General features: G+C 42.2%; 1 protein-coding gene across 1 annotated transcript in view; it reads left to right on the forward strand.

Moving 5' to 3' along the window:
• LOC137423628 (uncharacterized) overlaps positions 1 to 3,258 on the forward strand; it is a 224,047-nt gene extending 220,789 nt beyond the window's left edge. Inside the window, exons 12-13 of the mRNA XM_078773965.1 lie at positions 968 to 1,092; positions 1,797 to 3,258. Of these exons, the coding sequence (XP_078630091.1) occupies positions 968 to 1,066 (99 nt within the window). The 3' untranslated portion in view covers positions 1,067 to 1,092; positions 1,797 to 3,258. The remainder of the gene's footprint in view (positions 1 to 967; positions 1,093 to 1,796) is intronic.
• Positions 3,259 to 13,312: the final 10,054 nt, after the last annotated feature.

Consider the following 13,312-nt stretch of genomic DNA (forward strand, 5'->3'; position numbering starts at 1 on the left):
TCCGGAAGCCGTTCGCTTTGGACCAAACCATTGCATGAGGGGGGGGTTCTGTGGTCGTTGCGAATGGACCAAACCATTCATGTAAATAGAGGGGGGGGATTGTCACTGTACTCGCAAGCCGTTCGCCGTTCGCTTTGGCGTTGCGAATGAACCAAACCATTTCATGTAAATAGAGGGGGGGGGGATATAATTTTAGATAGATATATAGTACGGGCATATATATAGTACGGGCATGCCCTAGTGTATAATAATGTAAAGATAAAAGGATTAAATTATGGGGTCAAAGGTCAGAGGTCTCATTCGTCAAAAATTATGTTACTGCGCTAACTTGTTAACCAGTGATGGGATTTTGACCAAATTTGGTATAAGTATATATTATGATGAAAATATGAAGTGATTAGATTTTGTCATCAAGGTCATAGGTCAGAGGTCATGTCAAGTAAAAATGTGATACTTGAGAACAGCTGAAGAGATTTAAATGAAACTTGGTACGAGTATTATCATGATGTAATAATGTGAGCGGAGGCATATTGGGTGATGTCGCGACGTTGTGGAGTGCCATTTTAGTTTGTATACAGAGTCGAGGTTTGTGGAAGAGTTAGAACACCAAACGGATCTGAACCTAACAGGATGCAAAATGAACAGCAAATAGATGGGGGAAGCACCAACAGCAGAGTTGAAGGATAAAATAGAGGGAGATTTGGCCAAACAATAGGTGTGGGGCAGAACGGGGGAGGTGCAGGAGAAGATGCCTGGTGTGGACAGGATGGTTACAGAAGGCAACTTTCAGGAAGGAAAAGCTAGAAATTTGGAAGTCGTAGGCCCTGGGGCGGGGGTTACCATAGGCAGAAAAGATCATGGTTTTGGATTGGGGTCCTGGCTTTGCTTTTCACTTCATCCCTCTTAGTCTCAGAATCTCATCCACCTCCTCACTCCTCTCCTCCTTTCTTCTTCATTTCCCAAACAGGCTCCAGAAATGTTCCAAGTGGTGATCAGAGAAGTGGCTCCACTGACTTGTCAGGATCTCATGCGTCTCTTGAGGGCCGTTGATCGTCTCCTGGAATGAGCTGAACCTGGTGAGGAAGATATGAAGTGAGGCTTGGCCTCTGCCTCCCATGGGTTCTCTATCTTCTGTTTATTTCACTTAAATTCCTTTATAATCGGATGTTGTTACCTCCGCCACCGAAGGTGGATGGAGGTTATTTTTTTCACGTCTGTCTTTCTGTTTGTTTGTTACTTGCGAAAATCGAAGATTTTTCAAGTATATTGGTTCGTCTTGTGCGTTATTCTGTCTATTTGTCTGTATGTCAGTTGCCTACAGGTCACAATTTTCAACCAATCTTCACAAAACTTCACCAAATGGTAAAGTTGGTCATAAGCAAGAAGCCTATTGTTTTGGGGTCAAAAGGTCAACAGGTCAACAGAGGCCAAAGGTCACCAACTTTGTCAAATTTCTAAAATCCTCAATTTTCATTTGATTGACTTGAAATTTTAAGAGGATTTGCATATCTGGTCACTGAATTCAACCCACAACTATTTTTGAGCTCAACATAGGCCAGATTTCTAAAAATCCTCAATTTTCATCCGATTGACTTGAAAGTGAGATGCAAAAATTGGAGGTGATTGACCAGCCATGTTTTTCTGTTTGATTTGCATACTCTTGAAGGTGACGTAACACCTTCGTAAAGCTGTTCTTTATTAATATTTATTTGTTTACTCTTTTATTACTATTCACACTCGTTTTCAGTTTGTACCCATTTTAATTTACTTTTCTCCTTTCTCTTTGTATCTTGCAGAAAACCAGACTCTCTCTCATCTCTTGAACCAACCTCATCCTCATTGAAACCCTCCCTGCATCTCATCCTTCCGTTCGAGCTGCATGCACTGCTGTCCTCGTCATTCACACACAATGCCACGCCCACGTTTTCGTCATTCACACACAATGCCACGCCCACGTCCTCGTCATTCCTACACAATGCCACACCCACATCCTCATCATTCACACACAATGCCACGCCCACGTGCTCGGCATTCACACACAATGCCACGCCCACGTCTCGTCATTCACACACAATGCCACGCCCATTATTTACACTCCACCCACATTGTTCTGACCACACCCCCATTACATTTTTCACGCCCACATTTATGACTCCACCCACGTTCACGCACAATACACAAGCTGGGAGAACAACATGTACTTGGAGTGGGATTTACTATAATCACAAAAACAATAATTGATTGATTACATTTAATTCAGTTTTAAAAATTGTTCAACATATTCATTGATTTTTATTCATTATTTGATTACATAATCACAGGTATCAATATTGCGAGGCTTTTACGGTGGTTTATTTTGCATTGAGTTTAATTTTTAAGGAAAATGATTGATCACACATCACCTTTGAACTCTCCATGACATCCAGGTTGTAAAATCCCAAATTCCCATCCACAGTGAAATCCCATCTCTGGATGTGTTTCTCAGGGTACAAACCCCACTGTTCACACATTCAGATCATATTTGTGGGAAGATTTCCACGGCTCAGTTTGTCATTCTCACAAATACATAACTTTTGATGATTAGGATGATCTATTGGAGTAAAAATGCAGGTGTGGGAGGGCACAGCTTTAGGAAGGTTGATGTGTGTACACAGTTGAAGGGACAGATGGAAACGAGTAAAATTGAAAATGCAGGAAAACTTTTTTGTCCTTGGTCCTTGTTCACATGGGGGAGAAGAAGATGTTGAAAACAGTTATTTTTCTGTGTTTGTTGTTGAATTTGAACTCGTCCAGGAGGATTCGTTACGAGGTTTGGTTTCAGTGAAGATTCAGCACAATCAGCAGAACAACCTAGAATGAGATTAAATAATTATTTTAACTGAACCAGGTGAGATCTTTTACACAATCTCCCTTCCGTTTGGTCCACGTGCCTTGCCATGAACCAACCTGTGATGTGGGTCATGTGATGTGTGACTCCTTGAGTGATGTGTTGTTAGAGCTGTTGCTTAAACACACACTTCATGTCGGTGTTTTGGTTCTGCCTCAAAACACGGACTCGTTTATAACGTAGAATAGTCGTTTGCACTTATTATTCTTGCATGTGCTTCCTGTTAGAGCCGGCAATGCTTTCTTATCTTTCCTGAAATAATAAAAGACATTTTACTTCAATTTAACCCATAATTCCAATGATTATTTGCTTAAGTAAACATGGTTTTATTATTACTTTTTTCAATTATTCAATAAAGATTAAAATCTGAATATTGCTGAATTTGAGTGTCTTTGAATGAGAATGATGGGTGTGATGAAGTCAATACGCAACTTTTGAAATGACGTAATCAGCCCCAGAATGCTCAGCGTAATCAGCCCCAGAATGCTCAGCACACATGAGCAGAAACCCTAAGCAACGGGGGTCATCAGGGCAGCTGAATGTATATCACGTGGCGAGATGAGGATTGTTCGCTAAAATGGTTCGCAAAGCTCCTAAAATAAGCTGAAAATACTTGGAAAACTACAAGTGAGCAAAGTTGGAAACATTCCAGCTGAAAAAAGAGCGTGTCTCGGCACAAGGAAAAGTTAGAAAACGTTCTGAATTCACCCAAAAAGCTGTTAGCTTGAGGCTTCCTGTCCTGCAAACTCCAAATCCCTTTCAAATCTCCCCCCTTGCCCCTTCCCTCCCCTCCCTCCTAAACTCCCCCCACACCCCTCCCCTCCGAGACTCTCCCTCGCTCCTCCCCTCCTAGACTCCCCTCTCTCCCCTCTCACCCCTCCTCCTCAAAGCATCCTCCCTGCTTCTTCCCCCTTCCAACTTTCACCTTCATCTCCCCCAACCTTCTGCCTCACTCTTCCCCCTTCTCAAATAACACCTCACTGTGCCTCACCCAATCTCCATCAAACCTTTTGTCCACCCCATTCTTCCCTTTGTCCAAGCTATTCTGAAATCTCTGTAATCTCTGACACACCTTCAACAGCTCTCCCTACCTCTTCCTCCTCTTCCACATCTTACCCTACCCTCCCCCCCCCCTGTTCTGGACCCGATGCTCCCCCTTCCTCTTCATTAACGGTATGGACCTCAAACATCCGGGGCCTTCGCTCAAACTTGACTGACCTCTCCATACAGGTTGCTTCTGACAAACCAGATGTGATCTGCTTAACAGAAACTTTCCTCCTTCATGATGTCTCTGATGCCTTGGTATCTCTCCCAGGTTACTCCCTCTTCCGGTATGATAGACCTGAGCCTCATCCTGGAGGTGGGGTTGCTATCTTTATAAAAAACTCTCTTCCTCACTCGCCCTCCACTGCCCTCTCTCCACCTCACCCCCAGGAATACCTTTGGCTACGGCTTCCCCTTCGCTCCCACCTTTTGTTCATATGTGTGTTGTACCGTCCACCAAACAGCGATGACTCCATCTACATCTCACTGTCTGATAATATGGACCAACTTCTATCTACCCATCCCAACTCTCTCTTCCTCATATGTGGTGATTTCAATTGTCACCATGCCAGTTGGCTGGGTGTGGGTACCTCTCTCACCAGCCATGGCTCTTCAGCAAAGGACTTCTGCGACTCACTGGGACTGACACAATCTGTCAATTTCCCGACCCGGATCTCAGTCAACGGAGCATCTTCTCTTCTGGATTTGGTTATGACAAACTTCCCTGAAAATGTCTGCTGCTCTTCTTCTGCTCCAATCGGCTCATCTGATCATGTGCTTGTCAAAGTGGACATCTCTCTGACCATTCTCAGAGAGCCTCCTCAGCGTCGACGAGTCTGGCATTTCACTCAGGCCAACTGGCACGGTCTTCAAGCAGCCATCAATCATCTGGACTGGTCTCCCATCTCTACCGCCTCTGACATCAACTCATCCTGGGAATTCTTTCAAAGTAAATTGCTCTCTCTCATGCACAGATTTATCCCATCTCGTCTTCAGTTGTCATACCCTTCCTCCCGTCCATGGTATACGGAATCTTGTGGTGAGGCTGTTGCCCTGAAACAACTTGCTTTCGTCTCCTGGAAAGCAAATCCAACGGAAGGAAATCTCATTTCCTTTCACAAAGCCCGAAACAAGTGTGTGTCCACCCTCAGGAGAGCCAGGAAACAATATCTCACCGTTCTCAAGACCGAACTCTCTTATCTGTCTCCCTCTTCCAAATCCTGGTGGCGTCTGTTCAAATCTGTTTCTGGTGTTTGTTCCCCCTCCATCCCCTCCCTCACCTCAACGGCTTAACGGCTGACTCCGCACGTGAAAAAGCTGAATGCCTCAACTCTGTGTTTGCCTCTAAATCTTGTGTCCCAAACCCATCCCTCTCTGTACCCACCGTACCCAGTCATACCCAGCTGCTCCTGGACTCTGTGTCCTTTCCTCCTGACAAGGTGGAAAAGTTTCTGTCAACCCTCGACTCTGATTCTGCAACTGGTCCTGACGGCATCAGCCCACGGGTCCTAAAATCATGTTCTTCTGCTCTTTCACTCCCTCTTTCTGTTCTCTTCACCCTCTCTTTTGCTCAAGGTCATCTGCCATCTGCTTGGAAATCAACCAACATCACCGCTTTGCACAAAAAAGGTGCAAAAACAGATCCCAGCAACTACAGACCAATCAGCCTTCTCCCAATTATCAGCAAAGTCATGGAATCCATCATTGCTTCAGATATGAAATCTTTCCTCTTCTCCAATGGCTTGATCTCTGATCATCAATTTGGTTTCAGACCTGGTCACTCTACTCTGGACATGCTGCTTCTGCTTTCTCAACAATGGATGGAGGTCCTCAACACCAAACAGGAAATTAGAGCTGTCTCCCTTGACATTTCACGTGCCTTCGATACGGTCTGGCACCCTGCTCTGCTCACCAAACTCTCCTCCTTTGGTATCCATGGAAATCTCCACGCATGTCTGGCGGACTTCCTCTCTGGTCGTAGTCAACGTGTGGCCCTGAATGGGTTTCTCTCATCTCCTCTTCCTGTTCAGGCTGGAGTTCCCCAAGGTAGTGTTCTGGGCCCTGTGCTTTTTCTGGTCTTCATCAATGATCTCTCTGACTCTCTTGAAAATCCTCTCTATCTCTTTGCTGACGACTCTGTCGCTCCATTCCTCATCCCTCAGTTCGGCAGTCTGCAGCCTCCTCACTCTCTGCAGACCTGGACAAAATCACAGACTGGGCAAACAAATGGAACTTGTCTTTCAATCCTGATAAATCTCACACTCTTACGATGTCTCTCCGAAAAGACCGACTGGAAAACCCTCCCATCCACTTTCTCAATAATCCTCTCCAAGAAGTTCTGTCACTCAAGCTTTTGGGTCTCACTATTTGCCATGATCTTTCCTGGGAAAACCACATTTCAAATCTGGCCTCCAAAGCCAGTCGCCGACTGGGCATCCTCCGTCGTGCGAAGTCCTTCCTTGGCACACCTGAGCTCCTCACCACATGCAAGGCTTTCATCTGCAGCTCTATGGAATACTGCTCTCCCCTCTGGTCTGGTGCTCCTGCCTCACACCTAGCTCGTCTTCACGCTGTTGAAACCAAAGCGTTCAGAATCATTGGAATCTCCCGCGATGAAGCTAACTCCAAGGGCCTTTCACTCACTCACCGCAGGCAGGTTGGTGGTCTTTCCGTCTTCTACCGACTCCTCTCTGGCCTTGCCCCCCCAGCCCTCTCTGGGCTCTGTCCCCCAAATATTCCTACAGGTCGCACAAGATCTGCCTGCAACCCTCTTATGGTTAAACTGCCAAAATCAAGACTTTCTGCTCACCTTCACTCCTTCATTCCTCTTTTCTCCCGCCTCTGGAACAAACTCCCTCACTCTCTTCAATCCCACTGCACCCTCCAGGTCTTTAAAACAGCTGTTCACCACCATCTCTAATCCTCCCCCATCCAAAACCTTGATATTTTCTACCCCCGCTAATTTTGGTCCCCTTGTGTTTTATACCTCTCCCCCCCGCCCTCCCCCTCCCACGCCTCCTGCTCCCAAGCCCTCTCCCTCCCACACTTCTCCCTGCTCTCAAATGTTGTGGTTGTGTGCTTCCCCTTCTCTCCCCATCTTGTCTTCCGCTCCCTCTTTTTGTGTGTTTTGTTTGTCTGGTTGATTTGTTTGTGAAATAAATGTTAGCTCTTTCACGAGCCTCGATTCAGTATACAAAAAAAAAAATGGCCTTAAAATGCCTGTTCGCTCCTTTGAAACTTGCAAAGTTCCTCCTTGAATCCCGATAGACAGTGTCCACCTCCCCCCCCTCCCCCCTCCCCACTCAATTTTGTAATTGGTCCATCCTTTTGAAATATTACCTCCCAGCCTCAATCTACTTGGTTCAGAGTTCTCTGACATCTGATTTAGAATTAGAGTTCTTATTTCAGACTCCATAATGTGGCGTGAATAATTTGTTTATATCCCAGGATCTCGAAATAAACGGGTCATTCCTCCCCATGCCCGGCGCATACGATGTCTGAAGAACTGTCTACCCCGTTTGCCCGTAAACCCAAACATGCAAGTTACGGCAAACCCCCTTTTGGGGCAACGTGTCACTGACCACTCTCATTATTTCAAAACCACAAACTATAATCCCTTTTCCTTGTTACCATCCCTCTTCCATCCACTTCAAACCCTCGCATCCTCATTCTTGAAGGCAAATCTTGCCCCTCACTCGCTACTGCAAAATGCTTCATTCATATTCGAATTTCTCCTCTCATCTTTGCACTTACTCTGCCAATCTTTACACTTTCCCGACCCAACTTTAATATAACTCGTTCTTTGGTCAAAACAAACAGACACAGTTTACGTGAAACAGATAACATAAAACCTTGGGTTCATATTGCCAAAAACTGGTCAATTCTCCCCAAACATATCAACATGAAGTTTAAACCCAACATGAATGTTAACAAAACATACCAAACAGACACAGTTTACATAAAACAGATAACATAGAACCTTGGGTTCATATTGCCAAAAACTTGTCAATTCTCCCCAAACATATTGTTGTGGTTTTTAGAACCCTCCACTTTGTAAATATCTGTAATATTCCCTTATAAATAATCCCCTGTAAATATTCCCATTTGTGGTGTAAAGGTCAAAGGTCGCACCCTAGTTAGGCCACGAGCAACACGTAGCACACCATAGGCTTCTTCTTTAGGTATTTCATTAGTATGTGTTTCAGGTAAGGATCTGTTTCCAATAGTTGAATCTGCGTTGTATTAATCAAATAACCTAGGCCCCTTCAATTATCCTCAATCTCTCTCTCTTTCTCTCTTTCTCTCTTTCTCTCTTTCTCTCTTTCTCTCTCTCTCTCTTTCTCTCTTTCTCTCTTTCTCTCTCTCTCTCTTTCTCTCTCTCTCTCTCTCTCTCTCTAGTGCCAGTAGCACCTACAAGCGGGGCTTGTCCTTCCCAATGCTGCCACATAATCTTATTGCCGTCGTCGCTGCTGTTGGGGATTAAATATTCATATTGACAATATTGCTAGAATATATATCAATGTAATCTTGTTTAAAGTGGAATTATGTTTTACTTTACGAATGAGCAAAAGAGCATAGAGCTAGCATTAACATGTGGTCAGGAGAGTTAATTTCAGACAAGAATGTGTAACGCTCTTGGACCGCCACCTGTCGATCATTAATAGCCTCTGTTCAGGGCACTGCGCACACGCTGCAAATTCTTCTTCCAACAGGTCAGAGTATTTGACCTCTTGAACAGAAATAAGTATTTGCTGGCCAAGAAAGCCATATAAGGGTTTTTGGATAAGGAACACCCTGCATGCTCTGCAACATCAAAGGAGTTTGGGGCTTTAAAACCAGGAGAAAGTTGCGAGGAGAGCAGAGAAGAGTGGACTGGGAGAATGAACTGAAGAGGAGTGAAAACTGAAGACCAGTTGAACTGATCAACCAACTGGAGATTGTCAACAACTGAACGAGCTTCAGAAAGACCTACTGAACGAGCTTCAAAAGACCGACCAAACAAGCTTCAACAAACTCTGGAACAGACTCATTAAAGATCTCGGCTTAGTATACAACAAATTCTCTAAAGTGAATAAACCATTGATTTTGCTAAACCGAGTCTCTTGAAGTTTTACTAACATAACACCAGTAATTGTTAATAATTCTCCAACAAGTGGTGGCCCGTAGGGACTCAACTGCCCAGGTAAGCTTTTGTTTGTTATCTGTGTAGTCTGATGTTAATCTGTGAAAATAGTTCAGTGTTTGAGTTTTGTGTACGTTTGTTGATGTGTGGAAGGAAAAAACACGAGGCCTTTAACAGGTTTCAGAAATCATGCCAATTTTTTTTCTTCCAAAATTTATGTATACGCATTTTTGAGGGATGGTGCCATGAACTGTCACAAATATCCACTAAAGCTTGGTGTCTTTAGAAAAGGTGCTGTGCTTTCATGAAGGATTTGTTTTAAAATTTCAGAAGTCATGACGATAAAAATTTTTTTTAAAAATTAATAATCAATTATTTTTTTGTTTTTTCTGTAATTTGAATTTTTTTTCGGTACATTTTACGAGTTTAATGAGACGATTGCAAAGAACCACTAACGAACCCCGGGCGTTAGCCAACAGGTGCTGCATTCGTCTTGTCATGTACAACTGAAATATGGATTTTGTATATTTCTTGTTCATTTCAGGAACGTCATGAATTCATGAAATAGAACGTCAATTTTGTAAATATCTTCAAAATGATTTCCAGTTTAATAGTCTGCATTAAATATCTGCTCGTTTTCGTGATCAAACGACTTATAAGTGTGTCGATTTTCCCGTTAAAATAATGGTTGAGATCCTGCTTGGTTGTGACCACACACACGAGCAGATTGCAGAATGGACACTATTTGATTTATAATCATATTAGCGGGTTTTGTAAAAAGCGATTTTATACAGCGTCTGTACAGTAAGCCAAATAATGGTAAAATCGACTGGCTCGATTTTAAGTCATAAAAAAAAAATTTCATTGTGGCACAAATATGGGTTTTTGTACCTTCATAAGAGTTAATTCGAAGCGGTTTGGACGCACGTCTGCATTTTATGCACATTTATGTGTGTGATTGGCCAAATGTGCTCTTACGAACACAAGAAATTGTAATCTTATGAATTATGATGTTCTGACAGGGATGACTTGATGAAGTGCACCATCAATTCATTTTTCCCATGTAGGACAGTAATGTAATTTTTAATTTCTACTGTAATGTAATGTAATGTACTGTTTGCAATGCAATGTAATTTAAAAAAAAAAAGAAGTTTTCCGTGTCATCTCCAAGTAAGATTGGCACACACTGATGCCGGTAATTGTATCCTGCCAGTGGAATGCGTGCAGGCAGGTTGCCCATGGCAACCGTTTGGTGTTGTTGGCCCTAGCCCAAACTTCTACATATAGGATGAGAAGCGATTTTTTAAATGTAACCTTTTTCACTTTTCTTGCCCTACACCCCCCAACCTTCCCTCGCCCTTTCCCCCTCCCTCCTTCCGTTCCCCCCCCCCTCCATCCTAACTCCTTACCCTTACCCCATCTCTAAACCCCCCCCATTTACCTTTTACCTTTACCCTTTTACCTTTTCCCCCTTCCTGTTTTTCTCTCCAAACTTACTTTTATCTGTATATTTACATCCTGATTAGAAAAAAAATATATATATTTTTAGGATTTTTTATGGCGGCGGCCATCTTGGACCACAGCTAAAAATCCTTCAATCAAGATGAAATTTAATGAGAGCCAATCCCATGCTGCTGTGATCCGTAATCTCTAAAAAATAGAACCATCCAATGTACCTTTGATCACTTTATATTTCATCTGTCTTTTAAGATTTTAAAAAGGGAATTTATTGATATAAGATCCTATGACATTTGCCAAGGCAATTAAATGGAGGGAAACCAATGATGAAATATATTGTGATCTGTTTATACATGAATGAATTTACATGTACATGAATTTGTTGACCCCAACCCAATCTTAACCCTAACTTCATTCTATAGGATTGTTGATCCCATATCCCATTGGATCCCATGTTGATTTTAGCATATCACCTCATTATGTGGCTTGCTGTGTTTTTGTGTGTATGGGTGTGGGTATGTATGTGTGGGTATGCATGTGTTTTTGCACCCCTCTCTCCCCCCCCCCCTCCTCCAACCATGGCCCCAATACTGCTACAATAATTTGTGAAATGGTACGACACAGTTTAAATGGTTAAATAATACACAGATGAGTGTAATGGCTCGCACAGAAGTTCGAGAGGGAGACAGTATTTACCATATAATCTCACAGCCTTGTAAGGGAGCCATGAGTGCGGCCAATGATACACAGCTATCTTTAGGTTAAAATACAATGAGTGTCGTATTTCGCATAGTATTAATTCCTCATTCCTCCCTTGGCATTCTGCCACTTCTCCTCCTCCCTTCCCCACCCTTTTCCTCCCCCCTTTCCTTCTCCTTTCCTCCTCTTTTGCTTCTTCTTTTACCTGTTTTCACCTTTCATAGTTCTCATTGTTTTCTCATTTCTCTCATTGTTTCTCATTCTCATTGTTTTCTCTCATTGTTGATGAGATTCATCATTGTCATCATGATTGTCATATTGTTGAGTATTATTGATGTTCATTCTCAAATTTTGTACAATTATGGTAAATTTATATTTACAATTTATAATTACAATGATTTACAATGGTCATGATTTTACAATCATGAAAATTGCTATGATTATCAGGCATGTCATCATTGGGTTTTGATGTAAATCGATTGCATGGACTTTAAGGATAGCTTTATAGCCCTGCAGGATTAATGATGTATTACAAGTTACAAAGTTTATTGGAGTGTCGAAATTTCGGTATGATTGGATTCCATTGATAAATATTATAAATTGATTGCCATTCATTGGTACACATTTCAGGAATATTACACCATTTTAATTGTCAAGAACTTTGAGTCTCTTTCAAAGTGCGACATGGTGGGTGACACATCACATGTGACACGTGTGACATGTGGCACGTGACATGTGCGACATTGCCCAATGGACTGGCTCATATCTGTTGGATCAATTTTCGCTGATTGTCTCACAAATGAAGGGTTGAGTTGCCTTCAGTGGTTGTTCAGCTTTAATTTGTGATATAATGACCACACAGGATTGAACAAATATGTCAGATATGATCCAGAGGCAGAACGGTTATTTGTCAATTGACGGAAGGTATGGGTCGAAAGTGACGTCCATGATCAAATACCTCCGCCAGCGGACGGAACTGTTTTGCCTACGTTGGGAACAGGCATAGATATAGAGTTATCAGACTGATAAATGTGAATTTTGCTAGTTTGATATTTGATATTTTGATATTTTCAATGATAAGTTCAATGATGATTTGATATTTGAATTTTGATATTATCATTTATGATATTTTATTATGTATTATTATTAGGATTTTATTGATTAATGTTGGTGAATTGATTGAAATTGCATATTTGAATTGATTCTGATTCTGATCCGATTGATCTGATTAATTTAATCTGATCTGATTTTATTTAAATTTAATTTAAACAAGTCAATTGATGGATGAATAAAAAGTGCGGTCTCAGGAAAGAAGCTTTGAGACATTTGCAAAACATCAATGTGCAGACAACCTGGAATGATGAGCGAGGTGGTGAGTCTAGTGGTTATTTGTTATATTATGTGGTTATTTTGTTTGACCCCCCCTTAACAGGACTTACTGATCCAGACTCATCTGCAACACTGATCGGTGAGATTGGGGTGTGGGAAAAGCCACAGGGCAGGGGGACTCTCTGGAAATCACCTGCAGTCATCAAGTGGACAGGTGGAGAGATACTTCCTGGAAAACCACAGAGTGGAGCTTATAGGAATAAGCTAGACAACAACGCATTCAACGCTACTTTGTATAAGGTGGAACAAACTTCTGAGATTTTTGCAGTACACACAGTTGTTAGTGGGTACAGGTGTAGTCCGAGGTGTAGTCTTGGTAGTTATCTGTTACATTGAGTAAATACTGAGTGTTATTCATATACAGGCAGAATGGGGAATGCAGCTTGTAAGAATACACAAGGACAACCAGATATTCCAAAAAAAGGTACTTGTGCATATTATATGTACGACCGATATGGTGAAGAGGCTATTAGTGAGGTTGAAAATTGGTATTTGTGGACAAAGAGACATGATAAGGAGTTTCCAAGAGATGGTACATTTGAGCGAAGTCGATTGGAGAGATTAGGACAAGAATTGAAAGCCAGGAAGCGACATAATTTAACAGTAGACTGGCTTGCATTCCATTATTGGGATATGGAATCCAGGAATAGGGCACAGCAAGGACGTATATTGGACCTAGAACTTAAAATAAAAACGATGCAGGATACATTGGA

The sequence above is a fragment of the Myxine glutinosa genome, chromosome 3 (assembly GCF_964187855.1).
Source record: "Myxine glutinosa chromosome 3, kmMyxGlut1.1, whole genome shotgun sequence".
Taxonomy (NCBI): domain Eukaryota; kingdom Metazoa; phylum Chordata; class Myxini; order Myxiniformes; family Myxinidae; genus Myxine; species Myxine glutinosa.